General features: G+C 35.4%; 1 protein-coding gene across 1 annotated transcript in view; it reads left to right on the top strand.

Annotated features, from left to right (window-relative positions):
- Positions 1–20,748, top strand: part of EYS (eyes shut homolog (Drosophila)) — a 2,114,515-nt gene that overhangs the window by 322,109 nt on the left and 1,771,658 nt on the right. The window contains exon 8 of the mRNA XM_025382342.1: positions 14,833–14,947. Within this exon, the coding sequence (XP_025238127.1) occupies positions 14,833–14,947 (115 nt within the window). The remainder of the gene's footprint in view (positions 1–14,832; positions 14,948–20,748) is intronic.

The following is a 20,748-nucleotide window of genomic DNA, read 5'->3' as shown; positions in this document are numbered from 1 at the left end:
CACCCATGGACCAGCACCAACTGTCCGACACGCCCCAGTGAGATGGACCTGGTACCTCAGTTGAAAATGCAGAAATCGCCCGTCTTCTGTGTTGCTCACGCTGGGAGCTGCAGGCCTGAGCTGTTCCTATTCGGCCATCTTGGGTGCGCCCCCCAGTATAATTTCAAGTAATATTTATGTCTAATTAAGTACCACTAAATATCTAATCAAATATCATCAATATTTGATTATTTAAAAGGAATACATTATGGCAGTGTATCCTAACATGGAGAAATACATATTTACTCTTTGTATGATCAAAATAAATACTTAGATATTAATAAATATCCCCAAATTAAAGGTTGAGTTGTTTTCAAATAATAATGTCTATATTGTGGTGGCTGAACATTTTATACTGCCTTTATGCCTGTCTGTTTTAGAAACTGACACACAATCCAAAATCCAAATGAATTAATATTATGTAATCTAAGCAGTGTTTTCTGGCTAGTAATTTGTGATAAATAGCTTACTATTTTGTAGATAAGTATTTCTTTATGCTCCTATTCACATAGTAAGAAATGAGTTGGGAATAAGAAATTTTTCCAATAAATATGTTGTTTACTAAAAAGTCTTGCATTATATAGTAATTTGGATGAAAATGATTATAAACTTGAATTACAAATACCTTAAATTTCGAAGTCCACATATGTCCTTTTTAGCTGGGAGTCAGATATCTCCCTTTTCAGTTTTTTCTAACATTTATCAATTGTCCAAAGCCTTACTCAAGCTAAGAGGAGTAAAAGAATAAATTTTGTCTTCAAAATCTAGGAGTTCACAGAGATGGCAAGGCCTGTCAGCTGCGTTCCTTTGGATGGCAGCTTTGTTTACCTACTTAAGCCTCAGCAATGGCGGGCGCCCCTCTCCCAGCCTCGCTGCTGCCTTGCAGTTAGATCTCAGACTGCTGTGCTAGCAATGAGGGAGGCTCCATGGTCGTGGGACCCTCCGGGCCAGGTGTGGGATATAATCTCCTGGTGTGCCCTTTGCTAAGACCCTTTGTAAAGCGCAGTATTAGGGTTGGAGTTACCCAATTTTCCAGGTGTTGTGTGTCTCAGTTTCCCTTGGCTAGGAAAAGGGATTCCCTTCCCCCTTGCACTTCCCAGGTGAGGTGATGCCTTGCCCTGCTTCAGCTCCCTGGTCGGGCTGCACCAGCTGACCAGCGCCGATTGTCTGGCACTCCCCAGTGAGATGAACCCGGTACCTCAGTTGAAAATGCAGAAATCACCCATCTTCTGTGTCACTCACGCTGGGAGCTGGAGGCTGGAGCTGTTCCTATTCAGCCATCTTGGACACGCCACCTCATTTTTGTATTTCTAAATTATTTTACTATGCTATGTATAGAATATTTTCTAACTAATTTATTTGATGCATTATGTAATTTATATGTAATAATTATTTTGTATCTTTATGATTGAAATAGAAGGTCTTGACTTGGGCTGTGACATTAAATGACTAATTTATTTAATTTAAAGAATATTTATATATTTTTCAGAAACTTTCCTACTCTAAGTAAAACTCTTCTGCAACCATTAAAAAGACCAAAAAATTTAAAGAGACAAGAAACTATTTTCATAAGAAACTTACATTCTAGTAGGCAGATACTGCTTTAAATGATCACTCTGACTCAATTTTATTGAATAGAGTGTTGGTGTATGTTCTCAATGGAAAGGAGACCACTTAGAAAACTACTGTGACTATGTAGCCCAGAGTTGGTGGTAACTGACACTGCCATCGAGATGACTTGTGATTATGGTAATTAAGGATCAGATATGGAATATATTTCTAAGAATAATTCAATCTTTTGCTGAAAGATTAGATGTGAAGTAACATAAATAAGTCAAGGGTAACTCTAAGGTTGTTTGCTCAATTGAAAGGTTGGGAAATAAACCTAAACAGTTTTCTAATACCATTTCCAAAATGGAAAAGTCTGTAGGAAAAAGGGCCTGGTTGTCAGAAGAGGAAAACAAGATGTCAGTTTTGAAAGTGTTAGACAAGACACCTATAAGAGCCAAGTAGAGATACTGAAGTAGATATCAAGTATGTTTCCATTTTAGAGAAATTATCAGGGCTAAATATATAAATTTGGAAACCAGTGCCAGAGACATGACATTTAAAACCAGGAAACTTGCTGTGCAGAAACCTTCATTTTAATTATATTCAATTTTGGTCTATTTTTGTTTTTGTTGCATTTCCTTTTGATAACTTAGTCATTAATTATTTGCCTAGGCCAGTGTCTGGAAGAATTTCTCCTAGTTTTTTTTTTGTTTTTTTTTTTTCCCCTAGGATTTTTGTAATGACAGGTCTCATGTTTAAGTTTGTAATCTAACTTGAGTTATTTTTGAATATGGTGAGATAGGGGTCTAGTTTTATTCTTCTGCATGTAATTCTTTATTTTTCCCAGCACTATTTATTGAATAGGATGTTCTTTCCCCAGTGTATATTTTTGTTGACTTTGTCAAAGATCAATTTGTTGTAGGTATGTGGTTCTCTATTCTGTTTCATGATTTTATGTGTCTATTTTTTATAACAATACCATGCTGTTTTGGTTACTGTAACCTTGTAGTATAATTTTAAGTCAACAGAATAAACAGACAACCTATAGAATAGGAGAAACATTTTCAAGGAAACCATCCATCGAAAGGCTAATATCCAGAATCTACAAGAAACTCAAGCACCTCAGTAAGGAAAAAATCAAATAACCCCACTAAAAGTCAGCAAAAGGCATGAAGAAATATTTTTTTATTTGAAGAAGACATACAAGCAGCCAACAAATATATAAAAAAATGCTCAACATCTTTAATCATCAGATAAATACATTAAAACCACAGTGAGATGCCATTTTACACCAATCAGAATGGCTATTACTAAAAAGTCAAGAAACAACAGATGTTGACAAGGATACAGAGAGAAGGGTATGCTTACACACTGTTGATAGAAAAATAAATTAGTACATCTCTATGGAAAACAGTATGAAGATTTCTTAAAGAGCTAAAAATAGAACTACCATTTGATCCACCAATCCTACTACTGGATATCTACCCAAAAGAAAATAAATCATTATATCAAAATAGCATCTGCACTCATATGTTTATCACAGTACCATCCACAATAGCAAAGTCATGGAATCAGCCTAAGTGTCCATCAATGGATGACTGGATTAAAAACGACACACACACACACACACACACACACACCATGAAATACAACTTAGGCACCCAAAATAATAAAATCATATCTTTGTGTAGCATGGATGGAACTAGAGACCATTATCATAAATGAAATGACTCAGAACCAGAAAGTAAAAAGCCTAACTTTTCACTTAAAAGTGGGAACTAGAAAATGGGTACACATTGACATACAGGGTAGAATAATAGATATTGGAGATTCTAAAAGGTGGGATGGTAGGAGAGGGTGTAAGAATGAAATATGTACTATTGGGTAAAATGTTCACTATTTGGGTTATGGGTACACTAAAAGCCCAGACGTCACCACTATGTAATATATCCATGTTAAAATAACAAAAAACAAGCAAACAAACAAACACTACACTTGTAGTCCCTAAATGTAAACTAACTAACTAACTAACTAAATAAATAAATAAAGAAGTTAACTTAGAAAAAATAGAAATCAAAACAGGTAACTCAATGAAATTACATCACACTGAGCTCAGATAGGAACATGAGAAGGTTTTAGACTGAGACTTGGGACACTCATATTCGAGGGAGTTAATGGATTAGAATATGAGATTTAAAAGGACTCCATGAGTTAAGATGAGAAAAATACAGACAATTATTAGAGAAGCTAATAAACTGGCAACTAAGGAAAGTTCAAAATAGTTTATTTTTAGGTAGTAGTAGAAGTGGGTTGGGATATAGGGCACAAGCAGAGGAGTTAGCTTAGATAGGATAGCAGATGTTACATGAATTGTAATGGAAGGAAAAATAGAATAGGTTGCTTTAAATGTGTGGTTGTTGAATCATTTGGAAAGTGTCTTCTGATGGACTCAGGTGAAATAAGCAGCAATGTCTGATGAAATAGCAATCAAAGTGAGTATGAGGAAAATAGAGTGTTACTGACATGCTACAGCATCTCCTTGAAGTAAGTGAACATGAATTTAAAGTAAGTTCAGTCTACAATCATGTGTGTCAATCTCAAACCCAGTGTAGTTTACTCATATGCCCATCAGAAATAGTTAGGGTGTTGAATTAAAGTAGGATTGAGCCTTGACCAGGGTATGACAATGGAGGGGAAAGAGAGTGATTTAAGGGTGTATGCAATAAGTGATTATAGAAGTAAAAGGTGTAATCTAATTCACACAAGGAGGCAGTAGAGAATATGTTGGGGATGACAGACACTGAAATGTTGGTAGGGTCAATGGATTGTGGGATGGAATAAGGCTAGGGGAGAAAAGAACTACAAGGAGTAAATTAGAAAGAGAAATGAGGCTGTGCATAGAATATAAAATACTTAACATCAAGATTATGTAAGTTAACATTGTGAAGATAATATAGTTATATATTATGGTAGCATATAGCATACTAGAGTGGGAGTAGGTTGTAGAGTTAGAGGGAAAATTCAGTTCTTTGAGTTGAGACAATATACTCCTAGGAGATGTTAATGTTGCGAATAAATAAACTTTGCAGATATTGAAATAATGAAGACACTTAGGTGTTCTCCATGCCTTGGCTATTGTGATAAAGAGAATGAGATGTGTTTGCATGTGTATGTATGTAATATTGCACAGCCACATAAAGAAGGAAATTCTGTCATCTGCGACAGCATGGATGAATGTTGAGTGCATTATGCTAAGTGAAATAAATCAGACAGAGAAAGACAAACATTGTATCATCTAACTAATATGTAAAATTTTTTAAAGTCAAAGTCATAGAAACAGAATACTGGTTTTCAGGCAGTTGGGGCTGAGAGAAATGGGGGAGGGTGTTCCAAGGGTTATAATATTGTATATTTCAGTACAGTTAGAAGAAAGAACTTGAAATGTTTCCAAGACATAGAAATGGTAAATACCGGAGGTGATGGATGCCCTAAATCTGACTTGATCATCACATATTCTAAGCATGAAACGAAATATCACATGTATCTCATAAATATGTACAAACGGTATGTATCAAGTAAAAAAAAAAGACAAAAAAGATGAATAACCTCTGGGGAATTAATGTTCAAAGTAATGACTATAGCTAAAAATGTTGCATTGCATACTTGAAATTTGTTAAGAGAGTAGATCTTACCTGCTATCCCCCCACACATACAAATGATAACTGTGCAAGGTGACAGATATGTTAACTAAGGGTAATCATTTCACAATATATAGTATACCAAATCATTATCACGTTTTACACTTTAAATTTATGTAACTTTGTCAATTATGCTTCAATAAAGTTGGAAAAAATAACAAAGTAAGGTTGGGATTGCCGGGCGTGGTGGCTCATGCCTGTAATCCCAGCACTTTGGGAGGCTGAGGCGGGAGGATCACCTGAGGTCAGGAGTTCAAGACCAGCTTGACCAACATGGAGAAACACTGTCTCTACTAAAAATACAAAATTAGCCAGGCATGGCGGCACATGCCTGTAATCTCAGCTACTCAGGAGGCTGAGGCAGGAGAATCCATAGAACCCAGGAGGTGGAGGTTGTGGTGAGCCTAGAGCACACCATTGCACTCCAGCCTGGGCAACAAGAGTGAAACTCTGTCTCAAAACAGACAAACAAACAAAGAAAGTAAGGTTGGGATTACATTAGAGAAAGATATAACAAGTCAGATGTTAAATGTTAAAGAATTAGAAGGGATGCTCAGGAAGGTTAGCTATGACTATGACAAGGAGAAGATATGGGTAGCATGGTTTGATGGCATCATCTTCAAATAAGTAAGGCTTTTAAGGAGGATAGGGCATGAGGAAAAGATAAAGACAACTATACAACATGTAGACATTGAACTGTGAGAGAAGAGGGAGAGAGAATAGCCACCACTTGAGAGTTTACAGTCAAAGGAAAGAGATTCCTAAGAAGACTATGAAAGAAGTGTACAGAGCTGCTTGGGGGAAAAGAATCACACATTGAGGGATGACTTGGAAACCGCTGACTTCCTGGGGTATCTGAGGTAATGGTAATCAGGGATTAATTTTAACGGCCTCAAAGGTAGATCAGAGTGGGTTGACTGTGAGTGTTGGTGTGAAGTTAGTAGTGCTGGGTTTTGTTAGGAGCTCACAGAGCTCAATAGACATTTGGAAATTCCTCCAAAGGCAGTGCTAAATCTACAGGACTCTGTACTCCACTTCACTTACACAGGTGGCATTGTCCACGGCGCTGCAGGACACAGCTCCAGTGATGCTTCCTAGAGTCCTTGATCGCCTCTTGGATGGAGGTTTAGAAGGGAAAGTCATTGTGACCTGACATGTAGGTTTCTGAATTCTCCACCATACTTCCCACTTGTGTAGAGTGGAAAGTGTTTATTCACCAAAATCATGTACTGGCTTTGAAGATTATCATGAACTACATTATTAATATTGCCATTTTACACACACAAACATTCTCTCTCTCTCTCTCTCTCTCTCTCTATTTTTACTGAATGCAATGACTCCAATATTCTCAACATATCAGGAGGATCAAACTTTTACTGCTTAGAGTAAAATGAGGAAATGAACCAGGAAATGAAGTTTCATTAAGCCACCTGGTGTCTTTCTAATGTAACAATTTTTCAAGTCTGAAAATCAACTATATTAACCAAATTAATTGGGAGAAAACTTTGTAAAATATGCCACTGAATAGATATTAGAAAAATATGAAAACTATGTTTTTAAAAATCAGAAATGTTGTGTTACCGAGAATTTTGCTTTCTAAGCCTTTTATTTTCTCCTCCCAGATTCTGAGATATTTCAAGGGATAATGATGTTCTCTTTTATATTCTCAGCTTATTGTATTTTTTTTTCTGCTTTCTACTCACTGAATTTAGATTATTATAACTTACACTACTTAAATTTCAATTTGATGTATTAACATACCTTCCCCCACCCCCACCCCCAAGTCAGTCTCAGCATTTATTTAATTTGGCTTGTGATAAATCTCACCATGTCAGTCATGAGTAAAGTTAAGGTTTTCAGTTTATGTCACAAATACAACTAATTAAGTATGTATGCACTGTGACTTTGAAATAGAACACTGAATTTGCAGAAATGCATAGGTATACATATTTCAACATATAATAAAATTGTATTTTCTTGTTAATTTTCAAAAATGATTTTTAAAATAGCAATCACATATTTGCATGAGGAATTTATTAATTAATGGAATGCTTCCACTTGGTCACTCAATAATATTCAACAGGAAAGCTTAATCTTTTGGAGTTAATTATCTCTAAAGCTGGGCTGCTACATTTTTCTTTGCTTGAAATCAATAGTCACATTTATAAGGCTAACTTTTCAATCCATCATTCTGAAATTTAACATAGGAAAAAGTTTTTTAAAGTTTAAATATCGTTTTTAACTTCAGATTCTGGTCATAAACTGTATAACTATTAAAAATATCTAGGACATTGTTGCCATTTTCTCATGAAGAGTAGCTTTTGATACTATTAATACAACTTTACATTCTGGGGTACTGTTATAGGTGATAGGAGGTATCCTGTAATCTGGCCCCTTAAGTGCCTCATTTAAGAACATATGTTCTCATAAGTATAAACATTTTCCCTTCCTTGGATGTATTAATTTCCGTATAAAATATAATAAGTTAATACAGACATATGCACATAAAATTTGAATTAACATCATGAAATCTTTAAGTCTTCCTGGCATACCTGATTAATGGAACCTTAGCCCCATAATGCTCTGCACAACCTCCAATATTTCTTAATATCCAATATTCTTCCACTGTGCCTTCTGTATCTCATTTTGTCCACAGAGTATTTTCCAAGTATCCACAATATATTTTCTTTTTCTTTAATATTTTATGTTAATTTTTCAGTTTTTAGAGATGAGGGTCTCACATTTTCACCCAGGCTGGCATGTAGTGTTGCAAACCAAACTCATGTCAGTCTCAACCTCCTGTACTCAAGCAATCTTCTCACCTCAGCCTCCCGAGTAACTGAGTAGCTGGGATTATTCACCTGGCTAATTTTTCAAACAAAACAAAACAAAACAAAACAAAACAAAATTATGGACATGGGGTCTTACTATGTTGCCCAGGCTGCTCTGGAACTCTTGGAGTCAAGAAATCCTCCTGCCTCAGCCTCCCAAAGTGCTGCGATTGCAGATATAAGCCACACGCCCAGCCCAGAATATTTTTTCTATACCTTCCTTTCTTTTTCTCACTGAAACCTGAGGACAGTTTTTCTTGTAGCCTTCTTAGTTGGTCACTATTCATTCTTCTACAGTTGTGTACCATAGACAATGAAGTATATAGACAGCGTTGCCCTTGTTGCCATATTCAGGCCGTTTTTTTCCCTTCTCCTTCTGAAAACCCTAGCCAGCAGCTGTTTCTTGTCTCTCTCTCTGACTCTCTCCCCTTTACCCTCTCCCTGGCTCGTTTTCTAGTAGCTTTACTCTCAGTTTCTGCTTATCCTTTTTTTTTTTTTTTTTTTTGTTTTTTTTTTTTTGAGACGGAGTCTCGCTCTGTCACCCAGGTTGGAGTGCAGTGGCCGGATCTCAGCTCACTGCAAGCTCCGCCTCCCGGGTTCACACGATTCTCCTGCCTCAGCCTCCCGAGTAGCTGGGACTACAGGCGCCGCCACCTCGCCCAGCTAATTTTTTGTATTTTTTAGTAGAGACGGGGTTTCACCGTGTTAGCCAGGAGGGTCTCGATCTCCTGACCTAGTGATCCGCCCGTCTCGGCCTCCCAAAGTGCTGGGATTACAGGCTTGAGCCACCGCGCCCGGCCTTCTGCTTATCCTTTACTAAATATTTTAGCATCTAGCTTGCTGACCTTTTGTTTATCACCATTGTGGTGATATTTTTTGATAACTTTGGCATCCCTCTTGGTAATCCACTCACTTTGGTTGTTTAATTTTTTTGATAATGATTTTGCTAATTTTCCCCTCTCCTTCACCTCAGTCCATCTCCCATGGTCTTATCGTACAACTTTTCATGCCTGTAATTGCACACCCTGCAATACCTTTAATTTAAATTCTTTCACTGTCTGATCCCCACTTCCTGTATTTCAAGTTCATTCACTCATGCATTGTAGTGACAAAATTTTATAAATTTTTTTAAAAAGCAACAGGCACTTCAAATTGTATGACTGCACTGACACTCCTGTGTCTAGTACCCACTGCAGGTCCCCATTTTCTTTTCAAAAGCATACTTACACATCCACTTTCAAATTCCTTGTCTCTTTTTGTATGTTCCATTGACCTGAAAACACTAAACCTGTTTAATTCTCATCCTACCATTAAACTCTTGTCCATTTTATATATATCTAATATAGCAGCTCAAACTTAATGTATTCCAAATTCATAATTGATTATTGAGTCCTGGACAAACCCTCTTTTCTGCCAGTATTTGTTTATATTACTCTTTGATTTCTTCATTTCTCTCTTTTGACACATCTTGTCCATCAACAAATCCTTTAAACTCTCCCATAACTACATATCATGGATATGAACACTTTTATCATTATGAAGGTTAACACCCTTGTTGAAGTCAAATTCTCAGCTGGAACATTTCAATAGCCTCCCTCTTGACTTCATTGTTTCGAACCTTCATTCAGGTACATATCAAATAGTGAATGGATGTCTCATCAAAAAAGCTAATATTTTGGTGGAGATTTGAATGATGTGAGGGAATATATAGCTGTCTAAGGGAAGAGTGTTCATGGCAGAGGAAGTACCTATTGCAAAATCCTTAGCCTATTCAGCCTACCATGCATGAGTCCAGACTAACTGCTCTGGAGAAAGCAAGGGAAGTAGCAGAAATGAAGATAGAAGAGAAATCAGAATCTGGGGCAGTTTTAGATCATGAATGCCTTTTTAAAGTCTTTCATTTTCACTCTAAGTACAATGGCAAGTGTTGCAGTGTTGCTGGCAAATGAGTTATATTATTTGGCTTATATTTTTAAATTGTCGTGTGACTGTTGTTTTGAAAGGAAACTATACAGAGACATGGGCAGATGCAAAGAGACCTGTTAGTAAGCTATTATAGTAATTATAGTATAGTAATCTGGGTAGGACAGTGACTTAGATTAGAATTGGAGGGAGGGCATAGTAAAAAGGGGTTGGATTGTGGATGTATATTTAAGATGGAGTCAATATAATGTTTCTTTAGAGTGGATTGAATGAGAAAGAAAGAGAACAAATATAGTGGCTCTATAGTTTTTGACCTGAGCAACTAGAAAACTGATTGTCATTATTTTAGATGCTGAAAGTTACAGGTAAAACAAGTGTAAAATAGTTTGCTTGTTTATCATTTTTTATCCACAAAAAAATCCACATACAATATATGTTTTAAAATCATGTTATTCCTCTGCCGATGTGATTCAGGGGGTTCCCGTGCATTAATAAAACAAAGTATTTAAAATGCTTACAAGGTGAGCCATATTTTCCTCCTGCCTCTCCCTCTGCCACCATCTCCTACTAAGTCACCACTTTGATCTTTGAGATGTTTCCTGAATATCTCAAGGACTTCCTGCTTCAATCCTCTGTATTTGCTATTCCCTTTTCTGAAGTGCACGCTTCCCAGAAAGCATAGTAGCAATTTGTACACTCCTTCAGCTATTCACTCAACTCTTATCTCCTCAAAGATGCCTTTCCTGTTGATCCTGACACAGCCTTGAAACACCTCTTCTCAATTTCTCCCTCCACTTTTATCTGAATTAAATTAATTAATTATATAGCACTTCTCCCTATCTGTCATTATATTCATGTATTTTTAATTTTCCCTCCTTTCCCCATAAACTAATATATAATAAGGCAGAGGAGTTGCTGTTTTAATAGGTTTAATACTAGCTTTCTATATTCTAGGATAGAGGCATAGCATGTTAATTTTAATTATCAAATACAGATGGTTTTGTCTAAGATTCTTATTTTCATCTTTAAATAACTTTCACATCTGAATTATTTGCTTCCTGAGATCCAGGAAGTGACCTTGTTGCTCAGTTTATGGTTAAAAGATAAATTCATCATATGAAGTAGTCCATAAGTCTAGACATTTGTCTGTGCTCATACAAGTCACAGTGTGTAAGCATGCAATAGTATTGTTAAGATTCTATTATAAAAATAAATCTTAATTTCCTTCAAAGGCTTTTTTGCCCAAGTAGTGGAATAGGTACATGACAGCATTGAAACTGATACAAGTAACTTTCCATCAGAATCTCCATGTATGCATGATGAAACCAGAGAGACACATGTGAACTACAATGCTTTGAGGCAAAAATTACAACTTAAACATTATAAAAATTATAAATATAATTTTGTTCATGTCCTGGAAAAAAATGTATCAAAAATTGATTCTAAGTTTTCAAACAAGTGATGAGAGTATTTCAAGATAGCACAGGAAGAGAAAACTATTTGAAATTAGTTTATAGCTATCTCCTTTCCATTTACTAGACTAGTATAGAGTTTGAAAAAGCTGTTTCGGCCACTGGAAAACTTTAAGCAAAAGTATACTTCTAATTTGAAGTTAACGCTTTAAAAAATATTTTTTTCTAATTTTTTGTTTTATGAAATTACTTTATTATTTTAATGCAGTAATAATTTTTACTAATAGTTTGTTAGTAAAATATTGAACATTTTATTTTTAATTTTATTAAATTTATGGGCTTTTCTTAATATTTAAAAAATACATTTTGAAACCTATTTAAGATGTAGTAAATATTGTTTCACTGATTTTTATTTTAATTTATAAATTATTCTAACTTTAAAACTAAATAGCAGTTATAAATACTAATACTTCTGTATTACATAAAACATTTATCAAAATGCTGGTGATGGAATTTTGTTCTGATATTGCCGTCCCTACTCTATTAATGCTGCGTTACCAACAGTGCCCGACACTTCTCATTAAAATCAGTAGTGTGCATTCCACAGGTCACTGGACAAAGTTTGGAATACTATGTCCAAAAAATAGAGTAAAGCTAATTAACTAATGAATATTGGCTTTATTGGGAAAAGGAAACCTAATAATAGAAAGATATTGAAGTCGGTGGTTAAGAAATCATTTTAGGAAGAAAACAAGTAAAAGAAGATTAGAGTATGCCTTTTTTTTTTTTTTTTTTTGTCTCCTCTTTTCCACTGTTGTATTTTATTTTCCTTGTGTTTTTTTTTTTCCTTCCCTTTCATGTATCTTCACAGATCCTCACTGCTTTCCTATCTATCATCTCCCATTTTACCACTAAAATGACACCTTAAATATTTCCATCACAATCATGAGGTTACCCTTACCCTAAAGTCTCAAAATAGTTTTATATAAAACACAACTATAAATTGGATGTTTTAGAAATATGGTGATCTGAAAAGTCTTTCTTTTCTCTCCCCCCATATTTACCACAATTGGCCTCTGACTAAAATGGCTGCTAGACACCTAGCGTAGCTCAAATTAGTTAGCTGTAAGTCTCTCTGACCATTTCAACAGGAGTTAATGCACTTTTGTAAACACATTTCTTAAAAAGGTCTATGTTGTTCCAGAGTTTGCTTTTGTTTTCTTTGCTTTTGTTTTGTCTGTTTTGCATTCTTCAATGTCAAGGCTACTATTGAAACTTTCTTTTTCCTTCAGAGCAGGCTGAGTTGATAGGATGTAATTTTTCTTACGAGTAAGACTTGGAAGCTCCTTTTAGATTTCAAGCCATCACTGCGAGTGGCGGATTGGAGATGATTGCCTGAAACTCAGTAGGAAAATTTTCCGAAGGAAGAGGAGGGGAGGGGAGGGGAGGGGAGGAGAGAGGAGGGCTTCTAAGTTTAGGATACAAGTGCAGGTTTCTTACACAGGTAAACTTGGGTTATGGGGATTTGTTGTACAGATTATTGTATCATCCAGGTATTAAGCCTAGAACACATTAGTCCTCCACCTTTGGATTAAACCTCTCTGGGGCACACATTGCAGATAGTATTTGGGGGCCTCTTACCTAGTATATATGAGAGTAGAAAATCTTTGGCTCTTTTTTTTTTTTTTAATTGGATCAATAAAACCTGCTGTGTTTAGAAACACTTTCTCAGAGTTGCTGCTGTCCAGTGCTCGTCCAACACCCTTTGGATCTGATTCTTCTTAATGGCTGAATATTCATTCTTCAAGTCATAGACCTGATCCTGTTCTTTGGAAACTGCAACACAAAATAAGTCCAAATACCACATGCGTCTTTAACTGCTGTTGGCCAATTCAGTCCATTCTAACTCAAAAGGAAAATTGAAACTCATCAACTTTTAGGATATACTAAAGCTCTTCTCTTCTTCTCTATGCTACTACATGCTCATCCTCAATAGGAAGGGATGCTACCTTTCATTAAGTTGGTATTTGGAGTGATTTCTGTATATCTAGCTAGGCCCTCCGAATGAGAGATGTAAAGTAAATATATCTTACTGTCTGTGGAGTAGTAGAGTAAAATACATAAAGATTTTCATCTATGAAATAGCAGAGTATAATACACTTAAAGTTAGGACAAATTTAATTTTATTAACCACTCTAAAATTTTTAAGTAATATGGCCAAAGCAACTAATGTAATTTCTATGAGTATGTTTCCTCATTTATAGAAGTGATAAATAATAATAATATATTTCACAACTTACAAGAATTGAATGAGAACATAAGAAAATTATGTAAAAGTAATTAGCCTAGTGGCTGGCATGTGGTGGGTGCTGGGAAAAAAAAAAAAACTGGATGATTATTTCTGACATAAATGGAGAAATAATTTAATTCTGCAAGATGAAAATGCAAAGCTGTGTTCCTCAAACTACAGGAAAGATAAATTACTAAGGCATTTTATTGATGCTATTTCAGTGAAATTGTGCCAACAAGGCCTTTGATCCCTTTTATGAAATTATTTTTTGTTTTTATAACAGATTTAAAACAATACATAGTTAAATTCCATTCATTAATAAATAGCTTCTACCAACTTAAAGTCATGAGAAGTGATATTTTTGGTCTTAAAATATTTGGTTTTTACATTAGAAAAAACAGTATTTCATTTGGGGCTCCATTTATTCTATAATAGAAAGTTTACTAAGTATGATTTAAGGCACAGTACTATTTCCTGCAAATTAAGGAGAAGTGAGGGCAGTGGAAGCCAGAACACCAGTGCGTGTTCTTTAGCAACTTGTAGATTTCAGTTAATGAAGTACAGTAGACTGGAATATAGATTGTTTGAAAAACAATTGTAAAAATGACAACTAACAAACAGAAGTCCTCTAAGTAGCTCATCTATAACTAGACCATTATCATCCACCGGTGCTCTATCCTGTCTCAAATTCATGTAGTCATGATTAAATCCTGCTAGCACATCATTGCTATATAATGGCTCTACTAAACATTAAAAAATCACATTTATCATCTTTTTTCTTCACATTTCAGTACTTTTCCAAAATATATATTGTATTGTTAATTATCAGTTTAGGCCAAAGTTGATTTTATTCTTAAATTCTCGAAAGAGATTATTAAGAGCATACATTGAAAATGTAGTTTACTGTAATTATTTCCAAATACAAAAATATCAGGTTTTTGGCTAAGATCACAGGTATGTAGGGAAAAAAATGATTAATAACACCATATAATTTAAACAAAGCCTTGTTCCTTTGGAATAATGTTAATAGGCTTTTCTGAAAATATTTAAATTGTATTTTTTTCTAATTTATACTGATGTATTTACAGCTGTATGTCAGGATTTACTGGAAAAAACTGTGAGAAAGTAATTGACCACTGTAGACTGCTCAGCATCAACTGTCTGAATGAAGAATGGTGTTTCAATATAATTGGAAGATTCAAAGTAAGTAATTTAATACATGGCAACATAATTTAGCACTTCAAAATACAATAGATTCAGTCAGTCTGTATTTCAAATATTCTTATTAATCTTAGCCAGAGAAATATATCCTTATATGTATATTTAAATGTGACTTCTATAAAGGTTAGCAATAGGGGTTTTAATTTTTAAGAATTATGTTGGGAGTGAATTAATAAATGTTCTAGGAGGTGTTTTTATTATAAAGTAAGTGTAAAGCTAATTGAGTCCTGGTGATACAACTCTTAGTATATAAAACCCCAGTTACTAATACTTTAAGCTCTTTAACTAGATGAGAAATAAAATCAGTCTAGTGGTTGATTGTTAGGGTCCACAAAATATGCTTTTTAGTGAATAGTTTTTGAAATTAATTTACAAATACAAAATGTCTGTGCTACACATGGTAAGGGATATTTTACAACCTAGCAATGTTACTTATAGGTGTGTCTGTTGGAGAAATTATCAGGTATTTACTGAGAGAGACATACACAGGAATTTTCACTTCAAATCTGAAACAAAAACCTTGTACATAAGAGAATGGACAAATTCATCATGGTGTAGTCTTACAATGGAATTATAAAAACTAGTTAAAATGAATAGACAATAGCTATATGTATTAATTCTTACAAATATAAAAATATTGAATTTGAAAATGTTATTCATGTACAGTGTGACAATATTACTCAAAGTTGTAAAACAAATGTATACATACTTCTGTAATTACATAAATGTATATCAAAAGTATAAACACAAACTTGAGGATTACACACACCAGCTTTATTTGAAAGGCAACCTATAGGGCGGTAGATGGGAGAATGAAATCAGGGAGAGTAGAAAGGGGACTTCCAATGTTTCTGCAAAGTTTTGTTTTTCAAAAAATACTTTTTTTGAGAAATACGGCAAGAAAAATAACTACAACATGAAGATAGAATAAATAAAAGTAGTATGGTTGTGATAAGCATACCTCATTACTATTCATTAGAAAGCTATAAAAATCAAAAAGTAGAACTAACAAGTTAAATATGGCAAAATTCCAGGATTCAATATAATTTTTTAGAAACCAGTAGTGCTTCTGTAATATAACAACAATGAATTAAGACATGAGACTAAAAATTAATACTATAAAAGTGAAAAAAGTATGATTATAAGTGTATCGAAGCACTTCAGAAAATGTTTAACAAAATGTGGCCAAGACCTCTATGTTAAAAACTAAAAAAAAAGATAACAGAGGGAAATTAAATATGCCCTATAAATAAAATTATAACATATTTATGAATTAGAAAAATTAATATTTTATGATGTCCTCTCTTCTTACTGATATTAACAAGTGTTTTGTAGAAATGGGCAAGCTGATTATAAAACTGATATGAAACATCAAAGGACCGCAAATAGCTAAGTAATCAAAAATAACAGCAAATTTGAAGGATTTTATGAAAATGATTTCAAGAGTTATTTTCAAGCTAGAGTATCAAGGCAGTGTGGTACTGGCATGTGGTGCTTAATACTGAGTGTCAACTTGATTGGATTCAAGGATGCCAAGTATTGACCCTGGGTGTGTCTGTGAGGATGTCGGCAAAGGAGATTGACATTTGAGTCTGTGGGCTGGGGAAGGCAGACCCACCCTCAATCTCGGTGGGCACCATCTAATCATCTGCCAGCATGACCAAAATATAAAGCAGGCAGAAAAACATAAATAGGTTAGACTGGCTTAGCCTCCCAGCCTACATCTTTCTTCTGTGCTGGATGCTTCCTGCTGTTGAACATTGGATTCCAAGTTCTTCAGCTTTGGGACTCAGACTGGCTTACTTGCTCCTCAGCTTGCTGACAACCTGTTGTGGGACCCCGTGATCATGTGAGTTAATACTCCTTAATAAACTCCCCTTTGATATAAATCTATCTTCTTAGTTCTGTCCCTCTAGAGAACCCTGAATAATACATAGCATAAGGATGAACTAGAAGATGTCTCTCTCTCTCACACACACACACACACACACACACACACACACACACACACACACGAAAGGAGAGTTCAAAGATAGATCCACAGGGAAATTTCTTTCTATCTCAGAAACACCAAGATAATTTAATGAACGAAGGAACATCTTCTTATTAAAACACACTTGGAAAAAAAGTGACTCCATACTCCCTACCTCAAACCACACAATAATTAATTTTACATGAAGCATAAACCTGAGAGTAAAAGAGAAATTTGTAAAACTTCTAGAGAATAAAATGGAGCAAAACAAACAAACAAACAAACAAACAAACAAAAAAGGATGATATTCTTTATGACCATGCATTAGACTAAACTTTGTTAGATAGGGCACAAAATTAAATGGTTTATTGAACTTAATTAGGTTTAAAAACTTCTGTGCATCAAAATAATTTTTAAAAAGATAATAACCAGGGATTACCCATCTAAATTTACATTGGAAGTAAACTTAATTATAATGGAGGTATGTGTTGTTCACATGAGATAATATGAAAGAAAATGTCTTTATTGAAACAAAATGATGTCTTTATTGAAACAAAATGATGGAAAAAATCGAGAGAAGTACTAATCAAAAACTGGTTGATGCCTACCTTACTTTTATGTAAAATAGACTTTAAAACTTAAAAATCAGAAATCGTAAAATTCTGATTTTTAAAATTCTTAAAATTAAAAAATTAATAAATCCTGTTTCATGGTGGGGTGTATTTGTTTCTTCGTGCAAAACTGTACCTGAGTTATATTGTCCATTTTTAAAGGGAAAGAAATAAAATTAGAAAATATATATTGTATAGACAATCTTTAGATATCAATGAAAATAAAAGGTAAATACACATTTTAAGTGTTCAAACTGTCTCAAATTTTTAAATTTTATTTTATTTTATTTTACTTTAAGTTCTGGGATACATGTGCTGAATGTAAAAGTTTGTTACATAGGTATACATGTACTATGGTGGTTTGTTGCACCTATCAACTCCTCATCTAGGTTTTAAGCCCCGCATGCATTAGGTATTTGTCCTAATACACTCCCTCCCCTTCGCGCCACCCCACCTGATGTGCCTCAGCGTGTAATGTTTCCCTCCCTGTCTCCATTTGTTCCTATTGTTCAACTCCCACTTATGAATGTTTGCTTTTCTGTTCCTATGTTGCTTTGCTAAGGATGATGGTTTCCAGCTTCATCCACATCTCTGCAGAATACATGAACTCATTCTTTTGTTATGACTGCATAGTATTCCATGGTGTATATGTGCCACATTTTCTTTATCCAGTCTATCATTGATGGGCATTTGGGTTGGTTCCAAGTCTTTGCTATTGTAAATAGTGCTGTAATAAACATACGTATACATGTGTCTTTATAGTAGAATGATTTATAATCCTTTGGGTATATACTCAGTAACAGAATTGCTGGGTCAAATGGTATTTCTAGTTTTAGATCCTTGAAGAATCACCACACTGTCTTCCACAATGGTTGAACTAATTTACACTCCCATCAACAGTGTAAAAGCGTTCCTATTTCTCCATATCATCGCCAGCATCTATTATTTCCACGTTTTAATGACCATCATTCTAATTGGTGTGAGATGGTATCTCATTGTGGTTTTGATTTGCATTTCTCTAATGACCAGTGATGACGAGCTTTTTTTCATATGTTTGTTGGCTGCATAAATGACTTCTTTTGATGGGTGTCTGTTGATAAACTTTGCCCATTTTTTTATGAGGTTGTTTTTTTCTTGTAAATTTGTCTAACTTCCTTGTAGATTCTGGATGTTAGCCTTTTGTCAGATGGCTAGATTTCTCACTTTTCTCCTTATTTAATCTGGCTAGTGGTCTATTTATTTTGTTAATCTTTTCAAAAGGACAGTACTTTGATTCAAAGATTTTTTGAAGGGTTTTTCGTGTCTCTGTCTCCTTAAATTCTGCTCTGATCTTACTTATTTCCTCCCCTTCCTTGTGGCATCAATCGGCATTCTGTGTCTAACTAATCAAGTGGGGACTTGGAGAACTTTTCTGTCTGGCACTCTGTGTCTAGCTAAAGGATTGTAAATGCACCAATGAGCACCCTGTCAAAACGGACCAAGCAGTTCTCTGAAAAATGGACCAATCAGCAGGATGGGGATGGGGTCAGATAAGGGAATAAAAGCAGGCTGCCCAAGCCAGCAGTTGCAACCCACTCCAGGTTCCCTTCCACACTGTGAAATCTTCATTCTGTCGCTGTTTCCAATAAATCTTGCTGCTGCTCACTGTTTGGGTCCCCACCACCTTTATGAGCTGTAACACTCACCACAAAGGTCTGCAGCTTTCCTCCTGAATCCAGCAAGACCACTAACCTGCCGGAAGGAAGAAACTCCAGACACATCTGAACATCAGAAGGAACAAACTCCAGACACACCATCGTTAAGAACTGTAACACTCACCGCGAGGGTCCGCAGTTTCGTTCTTGAAGTTGGTGAGACCAAGAACCCACCAATTCCAGACACAATGGCACAGTCTGTCATGGCTTCCCTTGGCTAGGGTAGGGATGTCCCTGACTCCTTGCACTTCCCATGCAAGGAATGCCCCACCCTGCCTCTGCTCGCCTTCCATGGGCTGCACCCACTGCCTAACCAGTCCCAATGAGATGAACAGGGTACCTCAGTTGGAAATGCAGAAATCAGAAATCACTCGCCTTCTGCATTAGTCTTGCTGGGAGCTGCAGACCGGAGCTTTTCCTATTCAGCCATCTTACCACACATCTCGTAATCCAAACTGTCAAAAAGTTAATGAAATATTGTTTAAGGCAATATGAAGCTATCATTTTATATATTCATATCACAGAACATTAAAGTATACACAGTTTATATTTCTGTATCACAAAGGAAAATTGAGACAGCATGTTCACACGTATCCAGGAAAAATATGACTTGTAATAAGCTCACTGAGTGGCGGTAGAGCAGTATGTGCCGGAAATTTTTCAACCTGTAATAATTCAGAAATATCCAAAGTAAATTTAAAAGATTATATAAAACATGCATACAAAATATTCATTATAATATTATTGTAAAGGAAAATCAAATTAAACAACAAAAATAGTAAAAATTATAGTGTATCCATATAATAGAAGATGAATCCGTTTGGCCTTGTTTTTCAAGCTTGTTAATCACATTGAAAATGCTCAAGTTAAAATATTTTGTGAAAAGCCGTTGTATCATTCTATTATTTTGTTTTAGATATTTGTATGTATTTATCTGCTTGTAAAAAAAAATAATTTTTATGTGTTTTCTGAGGTGCTGAAAAGGGTAGAAGTCATTCCAGGACTGCTCCCTCAGAAATTGATTTTACCTTCTAGAGTGGTACAGACACTAGAAAATATATATCAGGAGCGGAGGCTTTCCCAAGTAGCAGAAAGCATAAGGGAGGGGAGCCATTTAGATGGCAAAAGGTGATGTGGGATTTGATGTCATCCATCCCCATTCTCATTTAGCATTTAACATGAAAATTTCTGAGGCCGGGCGCGGTGGCTCAAGCCTGTAATCCCAGCACTTTGGGAGGCCGAGGCGGGTGGATCACGAGGTCAGGAGATCGAGACCATCCTGGCTAACACCGTGAAACCCCGTCTCTACTAAAAATACAAAAAAAAAAAAAACTAGCCGGGCGCGGTAGCGGGCGCCTGTAGTCCCAGCTACTCGGAGGCTGAGGCAGGAGAATGGCGTAAACCCGGGAGGCGGAGCTTGCAGTGAGCCAAGATCGCGCCACTGCACTCCAGCCCGGGTGACACAGCGAGACTCCGTCTCAAAAAAAAAAAAAAAAAAAAAAAAAA

Source organism: Theropithecus gelada, chromosome 4 (assembly GCF_003255815.1).
Source record: "Theropithecus gelada isolate Dixy chromosome 4, Tgel_1.0, whole genome shotgun sequence".
NCBI lineage: Eukaryota > Metazoa > Chordata > Mammalia > Primates > Cercopithecidae > Theropithecus > Theropithecus gelada.
This window is presented reverse-complemented; position numbering and strand designations above follow the sequence as displayed.